Below are 19,011 nucleotides of genomic sequence, written 5' to 3' on the forward strand. Positions count from 1 at the left end.
TTGCGCCCGTCTCCCCCTCTCTTTTTTCCCCTTATTGTTTGTTATATTTTTATGGCACTATCGATTTTCGCTTTTCCTACCAAAGAGGGAGTGGAAAAACTTTATCAAAGCGGAGAACTAAGTTTGTTATTAGAGCATGGCTGGCGCAATTCAAAGGGAATTTTTCTTTAGACCCCTTGATAGTTTTTGGGGGGTTTTATATGAATATCATAAATATGCAGTGGGTATATATTTACACACGGAGAGCAGCTCCATTAACTAGAAAAACGCTTCAAAATGTCGCATGCAATCGTTGGTTGCAAAGTGGGTGTGGGCTATCGCTTTTCTGCCTCAAACCACCAAACCACAACCCCCCACAAAGTCAATACATCAACCACAACAAACAAGCGCCTTCTGCGAGGGCGGCCACTGGAGTTGTAGTGTGTGGCCCTTAAGCCAGCTTATATCGCATTGAGAGCTCCTTTTAGCTCTCGAAATGTCACTGAACATTTATTTTTTGCACTTGACCACCACAAAACTGCATCAGTGCCGAATAGAGAGTAATTCGAGGAGAGGGCTAAAAACTCGAGTGCTTGTGGCCAAGAACTCTTCAGACCGATAAGTGCGGGGGTGTGGGCGAGCGACTATGGCTATGTGGTGGACACTGATTGCACATGTGTTTGCATGCCATTAAAGCATCGGACGGGGTTGGTGGTGGTGTTGCCAAATGTTTACCAATGCGATAATTAGGCGAAGCCAAGAGAGGTTGGCCAAAACCGAAGGCAAAGACCAAAGGCCAAGCCGTGCCAATTTGCTAAGCAAACAGTCGTCGCATACGGTCTCCCCCTAACCCGTGTGTGTAGTTATGAATTATATTATAAATCCTTATAAGCCAGGTCCTATCGTGCCAGCACAACTTAAATGCCATTTTCTGCTTCTAATTATGTTGTTTTCCTCGTCGTCCTGGCTTATTTGCTCGCGTTGTCTGTTGCCTGTTTGTTTGTCTGTCTGTTTGTCCGCAGAGTGAGGGAAAAGTAGATAAACAAAAGTTGGTAGGGAGACGACGACAAACGGCAATTACATGCGTTTATATTATTCAAATCCGCCGTAAATGTAATTAAGCTCATGAGAGTTGAGCACAAATTTATTTCCACGCTCCAAGGTTGTCGTAAAAAATCCGCAATCCTTTTTTCCACCCCCCTTTTTTGGTTTCCGTCTTATCGGACTAATTTCTACGAGAGAATGGGGTTTGCGTATCGCATATAAATTGGCTCATTGCCGTGGGTCGTTGTCTCTCCTGTGATTTCTTTTTGATAAGCATTGGCATTTCCAACGCTGTTGGCCTTCAGTTAAAGGCTTAAAGCACCCACAATCTCTGCAAGGAAGAGTGGAAAGTTTTTCGGAACATTAAAAACCAATCAGGCGCATTGTCACATAATCAGCTAGCTGCTCATCGGAGTTCCCGGAGCTTCTTACATGTGCCAGCGTTTTCTCGCAATCTCTTCTCTATTATGATTATTTTTTATAAGCTCTGCACTGCTCCGCTCACTGGCTCATCGCTATCATGTCACACACAGGGACAACTCTTTGCCAACATAATAGTTTTGCTTATGAAAACAAATTCAATTTTGAAGCTGCTTATGGAAATGTTTATGCAAGACGTGAGCACAAACTGTGCGCGCCCGGATCGAGGAGCGTTGGGGGGAAAATTAATGTCACATGACGACGGCGCGCACGAGGAAAATCAAGGGAAAGCAGTGGTGGGTGGGTTGGACTGGGCGTGGCGCTGTGCATGCAGCCAGATAAACGGGACAACGACGTCATGACTCTTGGCATATTTTGCAGTACAGTTTCGCATCGAGCTCTCACTCTTTACTAAGTTGACTCTAACAAATTGAAAATCATTGGGGAGGCGGAGAAAGGGACGAAACTGCTGCTGAAAAATATTGTAGCATACATTTAAGCAAATTGCAATTAAGGTGAACGAGCTTTTGGGGGGGTTGTGTGGGAAAGTGAATGCGCATGCATGTTGTTGTTTGTTTGCCAGCCATTACCCTGTTCATTGGACCGACTTTTCAGCTTTCCCAATCCCTAGTTCCACCCAACGCCTGCTGACAAAGTGTGCCAATACCGCCACACAAAGTATGCAACAATTTGCAGCATAAATACTTTGTGGACCACCTATCTTACCCACCCACCTTCAACACACACCCATAGAACTGCGGCCATATGCGTTCTTTTATTTGTCTAGCTTTCGGTGCAGCTGCCACCCAGTTTTAAGCCCCACATTGAGGCTGAGTTTTAATGGATTTCTGTGCAGCTCGCTTTGTGGTTTCGGTGGAAGAAATGCGTTCTTTGTAACGCTTGGGGGACACTCTATTTCGTTCTGTCATGTCATTGTTGCAGCGCTTGCTTAAATTCTAGAAACAAAATGTTAAATTTCTAACCACGAGTATAGTGTCCACCACCTAGCTCGCAGCCAAACTTTCCTAATTGCAAACCAACAAAGCACTTAATCGCGACACACGTGTCGTATACGTAATCCACATAGAAACATTTCTGTATGCAAATGACTGCGGTTTGCCGCAGCACTCGCATACAAACTACTTAATGTTTAGTACAAAAAAAAAACGAAACTAAACTCCAACTTCCGTTTGCCCTGCGAGAACACATAATCTAAAATAATTTGTGCGCGCTGAAAATTTACACCTGCTCAATTTGCCACCTTTTGCTCCTTTTCGACGCCTTGCGTGTGAAACATTTTCCAGCAATTGCATGCAACAATTCCCCGAATGCTTAAACATTTTAGGCACGCTTCCGACGGCGTCGTCATCCTCGTCCTTCGTCCAGCCCTGGGGGCGTAAATTTCTTTTCTTGGCCTTCTGCCCCCTACTAGACCTTTAGGGGGAAAACTTGATTTTCGGGAGGCGCAACAACGGAAGCTGGGGCTGGCAATTTCGCTTGGCTGGCGTCACGCATACGCCCCGTGTTGCTGCAAATCAGCTAAGGCGGTGAATTTCAATTAAAGAGCCCTACCAGCGGGGCGCTCTCGCACTTGAAATGAATAACTATGGTTTTGGTTTTGCTTGGCCAAAGGCTTCGGGCTTTGGTTTATCTAGTATTGTTATTGACTCAGCGATGGGGGAGTATCGAAAAAGGTTTAGCAGGAGAGCGGCAAGGAGATGGCCAAGCCCAAACCCAAATACAAACATTTTCGTTACCCAAACCGCCTGGAGTTCCATTGGCAGAGGATTATTTACTTATGGGAAAGTTTCTGAATTGAAACGTGCCTAGGCCAAGTTTTCCGGGGGCGGAACGCTTTAAAATTCGCACGTAAATTCAAACGGATTAAGGACTTGTGAAAAATTGCATCAATTTGTGTTGTTTGCATTCGGGGTCCCTCTCATACTCACCGCTTCGCGGCAGAAAAAGAAAAACAGCGGACAGCTCCAAACTAACAGCCAACATAAAAATGCCAGATTTTTTCCCATATATACAAACCTCCACTTGGTTTTTTCCCCACCTTTTCTCCTTTTTTATTCGGCTAACTTCTCACCGCTAGTGTATGTGTGTGTGTTTGGATTTTTATGCAAATATTTTGTCAGGTAGCCCCAAAGTCCAAAATAAACCAGCCATGACGAGGACGACTCCCCAATGGTGAAGCCACAGTTGCTGGCTTTGCCACACGACGACTACGACGACGAGTACGACTACGACGTGGTGCAACTAAATCAAATCAAAACAAAAACAGCTCCGAAATGGCAACTCGGGCAGCCATTTTGGCATAACAAGCTCCATGCAAATTGAGTTCCCGACGCGACTGTGTACCTTTCTCACTTTTTACCTCTACTTTGCGAGTGATTAGGTTAAAGTGTTTGGTTTTAAGCAAGGCTGAAAAAAGTTACATGACAGTGGCGGCGGTGACACTTTTAAAGTTAATTAAATGCCTGCCAACTGCCGGGCTTCCTTTTGCCATCTCAGCCATATTTAGCGCGACATTTTGGCAGTTCTGTCGTAGTTTTTGCTTTAATTACAAGACGTTGGCAGATTTGCAATGCTGTGGTTGCCTAGCTCCGTTATTGCCTCTTCGTTGAGAGAGCCGAGGCAAGGGAAGGCAAGGCGGGCAAGGCTGTCGTTTTTATTGTTTTTGGCTGGAATGGGATAATACCCGATACGAGTGGTTCCATTCTGATGCCACTCTTTGGTCGGATGGCCAAAACACACACAATGCAACCGCTGTAAAGCAAAACACAAAATGGAACCCCAAAGAACGCTGGAACAGACCAATTTGGGCTCTATATTCTGCACATTTTTTCCTACGCCTGCCAAAAATTCAATTAACTTACATGCCAAACCGCAGCCGGCATAAAGGAAGGGGTGCAGCATATTCAAAACCGCAGCCAAAAATGTCCAGCACCCCGGCCGTTCGTGGAAAATCTGCGCCCCTGGTCTGTGGAGGGATATATATGATGTCTGTGGGCCTGCTTCGTGGTTTTCCCTTTTTCGGTTTAGGATTTTGATATTAGTGGGGAGCAGAGAGGAACTCTTCAACTTTTGGAAACTACTTAAATCCTTTCCTTACTTCTACTTTCTACTTCATGCAACAACAATAATTTTTGGATAATTTTAAGTTTTAGTTTTAAACAATTGGCTTAACTAAAGAAATGTTTCTCCGTTTATCTTTTGTTTCGTTTCATTTGTTATTTGCTATCGCTTATTGTTGTTGCATGCATTGAATAACCAAAAATACAAACACATGCACATGCAGTACCAACACTGTCGACACCACAACAACATCACCACCACCACCACCAACAACAACAACATCAACAACAACAAGAACTACAACAACACAACAATCACCACCATCATCAACTAGTTGCCTCAGCTCAATCGCACAATCTTGTTCAATTTAAAGAGCCACCACTATTGGGACCCGGCGCCGCTTTCCCGCCATTCGGAGCCCCAGAATATCATCCCACCACGCCCGAGAATTGGAAGGGCGCCGCCATCCATCCCACTGGACTGATGAAGGAACCCTCCGGTGTCGTTGCCGGACGCAATGCTCCGGTGGCCTTTACACCACAAGGACAGGCCCAGGTGAGTATCTTCTTTCGATTTCGGTACATTCTTTCTTTCGCAATATTCCAGAGGCTGTGCCCAAATATAATTGTTATTTGTCCACAATTTCTGATCAACCCCACATCCTTCTGAATTTTAATTAATTCCTGTTGTTTTCCACTTTCTCCTTATCTCTCCTTCCTGCGGCTTCTTCAGGGCGCTGTCATGATGGTCTACGGACTCGACCACGACACTTCCAACACGGATAAGCTATTCAATTTGGTTTGCCTGTACGGCAACGTGGCCCGGGTAAGTTGTATTTAAATTTGTATTTAATTTATATTAAAGACAAGGCGGGATAAGCTTCTGGATTGAAATTGACGGGAATGGGAGGAGATTCAACTGCATTTTCGGACAGTCAATATTTAAGTTTTCCCATAAGAATCAGCTAGTGAGGTATCTTTGGGTTTTATTCCCATTTCCTTTTGCAATTAATCTTACTGAGGTTTTACTGAGGTAATTTGTTAAAATCCTGTTTACAACTTAAACCATTAATATGTTTTTGGGAGTTAAATAGTCGATCCATCATCTTGACCTTTTTTTAAGGAAAATATGCGAAGAGTTGAGGTTGGCCCCTTGGTTTTTAAATAACCTAAAGTTAAGGCACACTCAAATGTTCGTTTAACACTCCACTTGAGGAAACACTGGAACACTCTTCTTCCTATCATCCTGAGCTTGAACCCTTTTGCTTATGACCTTTTAGATTGTAAAAGAAGGCAAGAAGAAAGCTTGCACTTAGCCAGAAAGCTGACAAAAAAGAAACGACGAAGAAAATACGCATTTCATTGCTTGGTCGTCAGCACTTTGCGGCTAAGGAAGAATATCGGCCGATGAAGAAAAAAGGTGTTTTTGAGTGGGAAAAGCGAACCGCACGACCACTTTGTGTCTGTCTTTGTGTGTGTGCCATTTGTAAATGTGCAAATAAAACGAAAGGCAATAAAAGGACGAGGCCAGGACACAGCACAGCGGAGGCGACGACCAGTAGAACCTCCAGCTATACTGTAGGCCAGTTGAATCGGCAAAACACATTTAGATAAAGCGTTTTAGATTAATATCCCCGCCATGTGTGGGGTTTTTCGGTTCCCTAACATACATAGAGAGACCCGCCTCGGGACAGCAATCAGTGCAGCGTCATCAGCTTTATCTGTTAGGGCGTGGTTGGTGGTTGGAGGGCGAAAAGACCAACCCATATATACTCACTCCTTCTTTTCGACCACCTCTGCCACTGCCAGCTACAATGGCAAAACGATTGGCAAGTCGCTTGTAAATCAAAACACGATGACGACCAAAAAAGAATCCATTAAAAAGCCTTGGCGAATGGCAATTCGGAATGTGCTCATTGTTAGTCGCCAGGCGGTGGGGAAAAAGAAAGGAAAACTCGCTTGGGGAGCATTTAGTGCAGCCACAGAGAACGCCTTACAGCTATCTAAACCACCCACTTATAAACCACCCGGCGAACAATGAGCTTGTGGGTAGCAAGCCACCAACATCAAAGTCAAATGCTAAAAACTTCTTTGGCGTGTGCCAGAGCTTTCACTTTATTGCCACTATGATTCCGCCCCCTCATGTGTGTCCTTTGACAATTGCGCTCGCCAAGGACAACGGGAATGCTTGGTTGGTTGCTTGCCCCATTCCCATTTCCATTCCCTTCCAGCGTACTCTCTCCCCCTGACATGTTTTGTTTAGTTTATGTCTGTGATAAAGCGAGTCAAGGCAACTGACTGGAGGAGGCGACCACCCAAACCACTTTCCCTGCACACTGAAGTAGCTGGGAGCCAAAGGTTATTCAATCCTTCAAAGGAGTTATATCGTTAAGGAATTTCACTGCATCGTATACTAAATGAAAGCGAACCCTTAAAAATATCACTTAAGGGTTTATCTGAGCTTCAGTTTTTTTAAATTTAAATCAGAAAGTGTTTCTTCAAATTAGAAACCCAAATAAAAAAGCCAAGGAAAAAATGCAGCCAAGGCAAGTTTCCATTTAGCTTTTTAGGTTTTATTTTTTGCATTTACCAACTGCTGCCCTCCATTAGCCAATAATTTAACTGACCTTTGGTTTACTTTATTCCAACCAATACAACCACAATCCGTGGAAGGACTCCTCATTTGGCCATTACTTTAGTGGGTGGGCACGATAATTCAAGGCGCGGCCATTTAGTTCAGTTTCTTTCTCTGACACTTGCACCCTTGCGCTAGAAGGAAAAGAATCAGGATGGGTGGGGAGGGAACGGGGTAGTAGAGATGCCCATAGGGCCAAATTTATTGCCAACTTCCTGTCCGAGACGGAAACTACTCATTAGCCATTAAAAATGATTATGCGCAAACATTATTCACTGGCCTGGCTAAGCCGCAAACATACATTTCTCCATTCTGGCCCTCTGCTTTTTGCCACCCACTCGCTTTTTAGCCCAACTCTCGGTTTCTGCCATGAGTTTTCCCTCCCCCGCCTAGCAAAGCATGCTCTCGGTTCGCTGCGCCTGTCGCTATGCAACTGAGTTCACAAGAGTGAAAAGCCAGGGCTGTGTTGCCTCATTATAAAGTCGATGGGCACGTATGTGTGTGTGTGTGTGTGTGTATTGATGTGTGAGTGTGTGTGAGTGTGTCTGTTTGGATGTATCTGCGAGTTTATGGTCCGACATGTTTGAATTGCGAATGAGAAATTGATGGCCACTCAATCAAAGTGCCGTTGCATGAGTTTCCTTTCGCCCAGCAGCCTCTCTTTTTCATACCTCCCTCACCCACCCACACACAGACGCCTTCGCCATGTGTTGGTGTTAATGGGATTCCCATGGGTAAGCATTCGGGATCTGTTCGTGTCTTCCCTAAATTATGAATAAACGAAGCCCGGATGCCCTTACGCTTGTGGATTTTAGAGAAACGGAAATACCTGATATTAGATTTCAATAAAACGATCCTAAAAGGGCTTGGCATAAACATTCTGCTGGAAGGAATTTGATTAACCTGCCGAAAAATATGTTGGCTACAATTTTCCAGCTGTCAATATCGTCTACGATGCCTGTCAAATATGTCGTTTGGGGGGAAAGTGGTGTAGGGGTGGAAGGTGGGGTGTTACCCAGGGGAATTCGCTTGAATTGTGTTTGCATTTTGCGATTTGTAATTTTCACTTTTCCCATCGAAGAAAATATTGCCAAGCAGTTTCCTTCCTTCCGCCCCAACGAAGCAATCTGGTTAATTATTTCTGGGTCCGGGCGATGAAGTCATCATCAAATTGATTTTCAGGTTAAATGGCATGACAAAAATAGGGCAGTATAGGAAGAGGAGAAAGAGGAGAGAGGGACCTCGAGGGACTTCTTCGACAAGCTGCCGACAGGGCAAAGGTTACAGTTTGGGGATGGGGGAAAAGTCAAATGGAGAGTGTGCCTTTAAAGGCCAAAAACAAAATACACGCACTCAATTAAATACGCATTAAAAAAACATTTGGATACACTGTGGGTGAGGGTGAGGGTTTTTCGGTTGGCATACAGTTTCGAGGAGGGTGGGGAAAAATGGTTGGGGAGCATAGGTCAGCCGCTGCCGCTCTGCTGCCGCTTTTGAGCTGCGCGTGAGCAATTAAATCAAATGGCAGAGCAGCAGACACCATGCCACATTGCACAACAAAGCGAGGAGGGGGTCGCATTTTAATTAACGCAGTGGCGTCCTGGCACTAGGGGTCATGGGTTGCAAAATGGCAGGAGAGAGAGAGAGAGAGAAGGAAGGGGGGTACACAGCACAGCTCATTAGACACGCACCGAATGTTTGCCGCTGCTGCGGCCGCGGCTGTTGGCCATCCAGCAGTGACCATCCAGCCATGAAGCGCTCTTTGATTTGGCCAAAGAATCCCGCTGGCTAACAGTTCTATTTCCTCTGTGTATATGTGTGTGTGTGTGTGTGTGTGTTGTCCTTATGCTTGCATGTTTGTGTAATTTCATTATCCTTTTGTTTCTCGGGGATTCAGCAGGGGCTATCTGGGCGCTTTCTGCTTGACTGATTTATGGTCTATATTTATTTTTATACATTGTTTTATTTTTATGATTCCGTTTCGTGTCTCGCTTTTGGTTTTTCGTTTTCGGTTTCGGTTTCTCGTATTCCCTTCCATTCGATAAGCCTCATTTAGTTTTTATTTACTTTTTTGGCCAGCCAGCTAGCAAGAGCCAGCCAAATCCAAATACCAATCCCAAAACCTCCATACCCATACATTCCATTCAGGCGTAGAGGTTTGATTGCTCTGCCCACTTTAGACACACTCACCCCGTGGAATAGTTGCATATGCGGATGTGTCAGGGGTTTAGGTTTAATTATAAGCAAATTGTTTGCCCCATTTACACACACAGACCGCGTCCTTTCCACGTCCTTTGTTTATTTTGAAATGTTGCAGTTAATTGGTTGTGCTAAGGACATGGGTGGTTATATTTAATAATTGAATAATTTATTAAATGAGCTTATAATTTGTGCAACAGCAGCATATGGTAGGGGAAAGAGAATATTGATTTTTTGTGTCAGCCTGAGGTGGATTTCTTGACAGTTTTTGGCCTCCACTAGCTGGCAATTATCTAGGCCTGCAGTCTCATAATTACATTCAGTTGACCCCAAAGCGAGCGGAAAATAAATCAAATTGGCGAAAAAAAAAACGTTTACTAAATGCCAAGCTCACTTCTCAGTGCGTGCAAAGAAAAAAAAGAGTAAAGCGACCGACATCAATACGCCAAATTAAGGCATTTGAAAAACTAAATTGCAGTGCCCGTCGTCGTCCAATTTGGACAGGTGCTCTCGGTCCGCTTCTCTATTTCGCTGGCCAACCGAGAGTCAATTGCGAAAACTTGTTTCGGCTTTGACCAAAATGCATAGCCAGCACAGCTGGAGTATAGTAGTAGCAGGCGGCGGCCCCCTCTGGCCAAACCCGCGCTCCAATGAGTTCAATGCCTGCCGGCGGTGGCCAGCAAATTGATTTGCCAATGCAGTCAGTCAACCAACCAGCCAGCCAAGCGAGTGAATGAACGAACCAAGGAATTATCCAAGCTGAGCCGCCAGCATTTTCCATTGATTTTCACTTTCTCTGGGCTAGTTTTGTAATTATTGTTTGGCAAATTATTACAGTCAATTACTTTTATAACGCAACAAATCGCTATCAGCGAGGTGTGAAGGATTACACGAGGGGAAACTTAAGAAAGTTGCAGAAAGTTTGAGAAGTTACATGTCGAAGTCAGCAATTTTCAGTAGCTCCGCAGCACTCTTTTTTCTAATCCAATTAAAGTCAGCATCTGAAACTTTTTTGCCAGTTCAGCATTATCAATATCTTAACAATAATAATAATAATAATAATACACGGCCCTGTGTCAAATGACATTTCGAATATTTGTCAAGTGAAAATCAGAAGCAATGATAATATTTTCAGCTATTTTTGGCTATTGGGCACGTACACGACTGACTTTGATGACCCAATAAGGGGGAGGGCACACGGCCATAACCATTGTGGGTGTGGCTGGGCGTATACATATATCCTCATATGCCAGAGACACACACGCACACATACATACAATGAATGGAGAATTAAGGACGCCATTCTGTTATATAATTGCGTTTGAAGGAAATTTTAAATTGAATTCAATGAAAATGTAGAACTCTGCTCTGCCCCATACCTCCTCTGACATATTGGGTTAAGTGCGAGAGATGACAGCGACAAGAGAATTCAATCAGCCGGAGGCACCTTTGGGCAGGGGAATATATATGTATATATATATATATATAGTGGGAATCGGGGGATAAAGGCCATAGTGCCAGCCAGTTGAGGCATATAATTAAATTATAGCTGAGGTGGACATTGCAGGTAACCATTCCCTGACTGAATGATACCTTGTGGGATAACCAATTATGAATTTTAAACTATAGCTATATCTTCGTGTTCTCTTGCAGATTAAGTTCTTGAAGACCAAAGAGGGCACCGCCATGGTGCAAATGGGCGATGCAGTGGCCGTTGAGCGTTGCGTACAGCACTTGAACAACATTCCCGTGGGCACTGGCGGCAAGATACAGATTGCTTTCTCCAAGCAGAACTTCCTATCCGAGGTGATCAACCCGTTCTTGCTGCCCGATCATTCGCCCAGCTTCAAGGAGTACACTGGCTCCAAGAACAATCGTTTCCTATCGCCGGCCCAGGCCAGCAAGAATCGCATTCAACCACCGAGCAAGGTAAAGTTTTCTAAAATTTAAAAAAAAATTACAAATTTATCTTAAAATTTTTCTTTCCATTTAGATTTTGCACTTTTTCAACACACCGCCCGGCTTGACCGAGGACCAGCTGATTGGAATCTTTAATATCAAGGAAGTGCCGGCCACATCGGTCCGCCTGTTCCCATTGAAGACCGAGCGCTCATCATCGGGACTGATCGAGTTCCCCAACATTTCGCAGGCAGTTCTGGCCATCATGAAGTGCAACCATCTGCCTATTGAGGGTAAAGGTGAGATAGTGTTGTGTTTAAGTGTTATTCAAAAGAAAAAAAGTCAAATTTATATGTGGCCACCCTCCTGAAAACCGAAAATTTACACCAAATTCGCACTCTCTCGCTCTCTCTGTCTCTCATCAAAAACCTCCAAGAACACGCCCCAATAAGTAGGCAACATAACTTTGTTTTACCACCACCCCTTCTGTTCGACTCGAGACCTATCCAAAAACTCCTTCTAGCTGAACGACAGCCAAAAGTTTCGGCAGCTATTTCGCATGGCCTTTCGACTTCTGGCTGTTGTGCAGTAGCAGCAGCCGCACATCAAAATCACACCCACCCATCTACCACCCCCACCTAAAAAAAGCAACACCCAAAACTGGCCCACCACTCGCTGCCCCCCAATGCAAACTTTAACCTTTCATGTTTCTTTGGTTGGTTTTTGGCCAACAAACTTTTTAGTAACGTCGCTGGCTGCGATGAAAATTTTAATTTGGTAATTAAGATAAACAATTTCAGTTTGCAGTTATTCATAAATGGGTCGTCCTAGTATAGCCACCCACCCACCATCCACTGCTCCACAGCTTGGAGGAAGGATTTCTCCAACAATTAGTCTCGGAGCTCGCGGCTCGGTTACAAATGGGTTGACGACCGATATAAACTTTTCGCATAAATATTTCACCAGCAGCAGTTCCGCCTGAAAACAAATTGCTATTCCGCAAATTCTAGGGTTTTATGAGCTTGTTTACATGGCCAATATTCATATTTGTCACCAAGAATATTTAGCATTGCATTTATTCTCAGAGGAAACGCTGGTAGAAAAGTGACTTTGACACATCAGAAAAGGAAAAACAGTTTACAGAAAGAGAGAGCAAGCAAGGAGGGGGGAAATCGATTAGGAAAGTGGCCAACAGAACTGTTCAATGCTCATGCATAAATTGTCGATATCCTCGATTTGATTATTTGTCGTTGGCGCATTTGTGATGCTGCTACGAGGGTTGCTCGAGTGCATGGTAAATAGTAATTAAAAGTGTAAAGAACGCAAACACAATCACACGAATGCATGGCCCATGGCCCATGTCCCATGCCGCCGCATGCCCCTTTTCGCAAATGGAAATGCAAATGCAAGTGTGCATGCCGATTGCAAACACAGGCAGCAGAATTATGCTGAAAGCAAATATATAGATCTTTTCACCCACTCTCGGATCGGATGTGCATACATATGCATATACACCACAATGCTGTTTTCGCATTTGAGGGATTTTGATTGCTAGGTATACAGAGTAGTAGGTAGTATATTGGCTGCGTAAAGCCATTGAGCAGCCAGCGGGGTTTAAATTCAATCCATTGGTAGGCAACAACAAAATGTCTCAATTCATTTCTAACCCCAATCATCATCCATTATCAACCTCCAATGAATACCCCCTTTTCCAATACCTTCGCACAATCGAAGATTGCGCTTGCAAAATCAATATCTAAAAACTAAATTCAAGAATATACAACACTTATACACTATACTACACCATAACTAAATGAATATGTGTGAATATAATAATGATTGTTTTCGTCAAGGAACCAGCATCATCTTATACATATTTTATCCCTCCTCTATCCCCTCTCCCACACAGGCACCAAATTCCCATTCATCATGAAGCTGTGCTTTTCCTCGTCCAAGAGCATGAATGGCGCCTGGAACAATGCGACCAACGAGGGCATGATCGAGAAGGAGAACGAGGTCGATACCAAGGTGGACATCTACAATTGAGATTTGATTACGATTGTGTAAGCAAGCAAACAACAACTGGCTTAACTAGAACACAATACAAAACTATACCGACGAAGGAGAGAAGCAGGCGCCCAGACTTGGGAGGACGAAGCAAACAACAAAATGGGCAAAAGACAAAAACACCAGCAGAAGCAGACGCGCATCTACTACAACCACTGGCAACATCTACAACATCTCTACAGCTTCTATATTGATGATGGGCTTACACATTCGATATATATATATATATGACAAGCGGGTGGCGAATGCTGAAACAACAGCAACTGAAGAATTTCAAACAAAAACTGATTGCTAAATCAACTTTACATACAAAAACAAAACGAAAAGAGAAAACCAACTACAATTAATTCAATTAGGCGCAAACGCATGTAACTTTTCTACGAGCCATTTGCATAGATTTACTGAATTCATCATATATATATCAATTCAGCTGATTAGTATGACAAACAAACAGCCTATGTACGATATGGCCTCGTTCAAAAGCCACACACCGAATGAACACACTTGATGCACCTTACATTACATTTACATGCGTTTGCGTGCCAACAACAAAACACGCGAAAATAATACAAAAAAAATTTAAATTGTTATTATTGTTACAAACGAAGAATTAGGACTTTCTCACACAAACAGCAAAGAAAAATGGAAAAACAAATCCAAACCAATTGTAAACTATGTAATGTTTAATTGATATAAAAAACGACAAACAAACTAAACCAAAAATAAATAATTGTAATTCAAAAACGAAACCATGTTAAAATAACTAAAGAAATTCCCTGCCCCCGCCCGCACTCACCCACCCACCCCTCTCCCTAGTGACCTTCCATCCCCAAATTCATCATCCATCCGACCATCCACCTACCCCTATCCACATTTCCACGGCAGACTTCTTCTGTATAGTTAATATGATTTTTGGATACGGATATATTAATGCGACAAAAAGAAACATTTCTTTGGACAATATTTCGACAAGTATTCGGGCGTGAGAAAAAGTCTTAATAAAAAAATATTTATTGTGTAAATTAAAACCAAAAATTTAGCAATTTTAAATGAAGTTTATTTTAGTTATGCAAAGAAAAACAAGCTCTTCTGCTAACTGCTGCACCGACCACTGCAGCATGTCTGGCAGTTGATTTTAAATTTCTTACTTTAAAACAAATATTAAACAAGAGAAGAGTGGAAGAGGAAGAGGAATTAAAAACTTGCACAAGCCAATGTTTTTACTATTAACAAAAAACAAAACAAAACAAGAAAAAGACAAGATGGTAAACATAACTTTTGTGCTTAATTTACAAAGTTGAAAAAGGCATAAATTTATATGTATGAGATGTATTTGTATTTACATTAAAATTAATTTTAATTTACACTAAATGTAAAAAGCAAATTAACTAAACAAAAAAAAAGAAACAAAAGAATACAAAAAAAAATAACACAAGCTAAGTGAAGAAAAAAAAAAGAAAATATATTAAACCTACATCTAGCATATAGTAGTTAAGTGAAAAGCCGCATCGTTCAGACATGCAGACAGCAAACATACAACAAAACAACATATTTTTGAGGCGTTTTAAAATTAGAAGACACAGAGCCAAACATTTCAGAACTCCAAGTGAAGTTAGCAAAGCAAAGCTACTACTAAAAACAAAAAAATATGATGGGTGAGGCCGTATTGCAAATGCGAAAAAAGTAGAGGAATACAAATAAAAAAAAGAATTCAAGATATCAGCAATAAAGCAACAGCAACAACACCATATCAAAGGCGTATGTTAGATTACCTATAATATAAACGAAATTAACATAAAAGATGCAAATTAATAATATTGTAGTACGATAATCGATCAGTTGTTCACTTGAGTTGTATAATTTTATTATTATTTTTAAGAGCCATCGGTCGGCAGTTTGTGTGGGACCCAAAGAGATCCGAGCCCATGACTGCCCTACCTCATGGTGGCGTTGTTTTTAAAAAAAAATACTTTTCTTTCTTTTTAATGCAAATCAACGAATACACACATAAAAACATAATGCTAGGGCCGCTAAACGAATTTTTTCTTCACACACTTTTTCGTAGTTCACCGCCTGACAACCACCCTCCCTGTTGGGGGGGGTTTGGGTTTGGGGCATTCATATGTGTAGATCATTTCTCATTCATATATGTAACTATCAATAAAACTATGTGCAATTTGGGCTTTAAGCGACACTTCGTTTGTACTATTTTATTTATTGCAATTTTCTCATTTCTCGATAACTAGTTCGTCGTGTAATTATTTCAAGTGTCTTTACAGTCTTAGTTGTTATGTACATTTGTTTTTATAATCCTTAATTGTAAAATATTTTTCTAAAAATTAAGTATTATTGTACTTAATTTATTTAATTAACATACATGATTTCATGACAAGCGGGATTTAATTTTAACGAAGCGAACAATCTCGTTAAATGCTAATTGATATATATTACTTTCTAAGAGAATAAAGCAACAACGATCTTGAAGCTCCTAATTAGATCATAATCAGATCAATAAACAAACTACTATAATACAATAATATCTAATATAAAATAAATAACAATCTTGGTAGCTATTTAATTTACGAATATACATACTGTAATCTGGAACTTTTATGTTAATAGTTTTATTATTATTATTATTTACCATTTAACACAATTTATTTTGTGTTTATTTTTCGTATCTTTAATTTTGTATGAGTAAAATTAGAGACAAACAAAAATATATATATATATTTATATAATATATTTAGCTGGTTCAGTACATGCCTCAACAAGAGGCACGGCCACATCGGTTAAATATATATATAAAAAAAAATCATAAATATATTTGTGCGTGTAATAATATGATTTGTTTTATTTAATATTTAAATTTTGTTGTTATTTTTTAAAGCGTATTTTTTAAGCCCAGAGTTTGTAACATGCGCGCTCATATTTTGATATAAATATATATGTAAAAGTATCTGGCGAATGCATTTTTATTTTGATTCACCCCACACACCCACACACTCATCATCATTGTCAGGTTTTTGTATATTCGAATAGGAATTGAAACATGACAAATAATTTGCTTTTAAACTATAGAAAACTCGCAAAGCATTTAAGGCAAAATACAGTTAAAGAAGCAACCTAAAACGCACATCCTTTAGTTCCCTTTTTGTTATTATGGGCATTGAGAAGAGAGCGAGTAATGACAGCAAGTAAACCTAAACTAAATTATATGCCAAATAATCTCTAGTGTTATCCTGAATTTTGAACATATCAAAATTTTGAAGCATTCAAATTTAAGGGCCTAAGTTTTCAAATTATACACTTTAGGCATTATAAATGTATAACAAAAACAAAAAGGAAAAGAAAAATAAAAAGAAAAACAAAGACCCGGAGCACTTTTCAATAAGCAGCAGAACTGCAAAAACAGACATAATTCTTACAATCCTCTACGAAAACGCCAATAAGAATTGTATGTAAGCAAATAGAGCAAACAAAGAATGGGTTAAATAAACCCAAAACATAAACTTAAGTAATTACTTTAAAGTATTATTTAACAAAACACAATTTTAAGAAATTTTGAAAAACTAGGAAAATTGTTTATGTTTATTTGCGCTTGTGTTCCCAAAAAAAAAACCAAAACAAAACGAAATTTAGCAAGAAAATAAACTTCTAGTAGCAATTATTTAAATATAATTTAAACGCATTCGAAATTAAATAAAAGCAACAAATTAGTCAAATTTCGTTAAGCAATTTTGTTGAATTGAAGCAAGATCATTGAAAGGTTGTCAACGACAAGAACTTGTTATTAAGGCCTTCCGAAACCGCTGGCTTTTGCTAATAATTGCATGTAATTTTATGTAGCGATTTCTTTATTATATGAGTTCAATTTCAATTACGTTTGCAATTGCCTCGTAGTTTTCAACTCCAAAATAAAATGCTCATGGGGTGCAAGGTAGGTGCTGTTTATAACGTAACAACTCACAATTTTCCTTGAACTTGTCCACACATTCGTTCGGGACGTCATTTTCATAATGACAGGGTCCACTACATATTTTGAGTGTATGTTTCAATAAATTTCGTCTTAGTTCGTTAGACAATTCGCCTAATGACACCAAACTACACACAAATGGACCAGTTTATTCAATACTGAATTGACAACCACCAAGAATCAAAAAAACAAAATGAAATTATTCAAATTTGTGAAACCGTCCAATTATGAAACAGCAACAAACAGCAACACTGACACCACACACACTCACACACATACACGAGTTGAAAACTGGGTACATTTACCACTTTACTACTTTAAAGAGGGGAAGAAACAGCGGAGCAAACGCTCTCGAGTTTCTGAAGTGTCTTTTTCACTGAGCTTTATATTGGAGCAAGCATTTTGGAGCAAAGGTTTTTTAGCACCAGCGACACCAGCAGAGTTTCCGCTTTTCGACCTACTATTTTTACTTCCGTGCTGCTGAGCTGCATTCAAATTTGCTAAACATCTACGATCCTGTGAGAGCTTTTGTTTGCTACTATCGTTTTTCTGTTCTTTAGTTCGAATACCACGAGAGGCAAATGAGAAACACTAAACAAAAAACAAGAACTTTGTACACCGAAACGAATTCATAATAATCTAGAATGCATGTGCATAATGAGAACAAAGAATATAAAAATAAAAAAACAAAGAATAAAAAAAACTAAAGGATAAAAGAAACCTATGAAAAAAACGAATAAATACAAGATGAACAACTACAACTATATTCTTATAGGCTTATAGTTTATACTTACATACACACATACAAATACTTATATACATAAATATTTATATATAAATATATATATATATATATCAGAGATCATAACATACATAGTAATACGACACCACATCCACATATATACATTCAAATATAGTTTTTAATGAACAAGAGGAGGTAGCGCGAGTCAATTTTAAAAGCAAAGAAAATCTTAAACCAAGCAAATCTTAAACAAAAATAAGAAAAGAATATGAAGCGAAAAATCAAGCGCAAATATTAACAAAGAAGTTACTTTGGCGTTATTAGTAATGCAATTACATATATGAGAAGCGAATACTTACATAATTACACCACAAATTACACCCACTACACAAGAGACACAGCAAACAAATACAGACATAGACAGCCAACCAGGAGACACGAATACAGACACAGACACAGATACAGACACGTACACAGACATAGACAGACAAAGGACGAAGGCAAGTTTTAAAGAGCAAACGGACAACTGCATAGTGTAGTCGTACGCGTAATTACTGGTGATAATTTTGAAAAAAAATCTAATACAAATCAAATAATATGAGTAATTTTAACATAAGCAAATGCTAGCACGTTTGAATTTCCAATAGATGTCTATTATGTATTAGAAGCGTATATAAATATATATTGACGATTCCTTATTAAACACACACACTCACACACATATACACATACCTTAATGTCTTAGTGTGCAAGTATGTAAAAAAAAACAAGAACAAGAAGAACAACAAAAAAGTAAGCCACAACGCAACGTTAACGAAAATGCAAGAAACGAAATTCGATTCGAAATCATTTCCCCCACGAAACGACAAGTATTAGTGAATTAGGCCTGGTATTTAGCAGACATTATTTAGTTCCCTGACATGCAGCATTAGGTAAACCCATGCATATACACCCACTCGCTCAGGTCCGC

General features: G+C 40.4%; 1 protein-coding gene across 26 annotated transcripts in view; it reads left to right on the top strand.

The window, feature by feature from the left end:
• Positions 1-16,282, top strand: part of LOC108108904 (heterogeneous nuclear ribonucleoprotein L) — a 105,425-nt gene extending 89,143 nt beyond the window's left edge. For 14 of the 26 annotated variants that reach the window (XM_017217128.2, XM_017217129.2, XM_017217138.2 and 11 more), the window contains 5 exons: positions 4,748-5,079; positions 5,257-5,349; positions 11,011-11,286; positions 11,351-11,555; positions 13,166-16,282. In XM_017217128.2, the coding sequence (XP_017072617.1) occupies positions 4,748-5,079; positions 5,257-5,349; positions 11,011-11,286; positions 11,351-11,555; positions 13,166-13,302 (1,043 nt within the window). In that variant the 3' untranslated portion in view covers positions 13,303-16,282. The remainder of the gene's footprint in view (positions 1-4,747; positions 5,080-5,256; positions 5,350-11,010; positions 11,287-11,350; positions 11,556-13,165) is intronic. The other 12 variants (XM_017217143.2, XM_017217144.2, XM_017217146.2 and 9 more) reach the window with 3 other exon arrangements.
• Positions 16,283-19,011: the final 2,729 nt, after the last annotated feature.

Source organism: Drosophila eugracilis, unplaced genomic scaffold (assembly GCF_018153835.1).
Source record: "Drosophila eugracilis isolate 14026-0451.02 unplaced genomic scaffold, ASM1815383v1 contig_1765, whole genome shotgun sequence".
NCBI lineage: Eukaryota > Metazoa > Arthropoda > Insecta > Diptera > Drosophilidae > Drosophila > Drosophila eugracilis.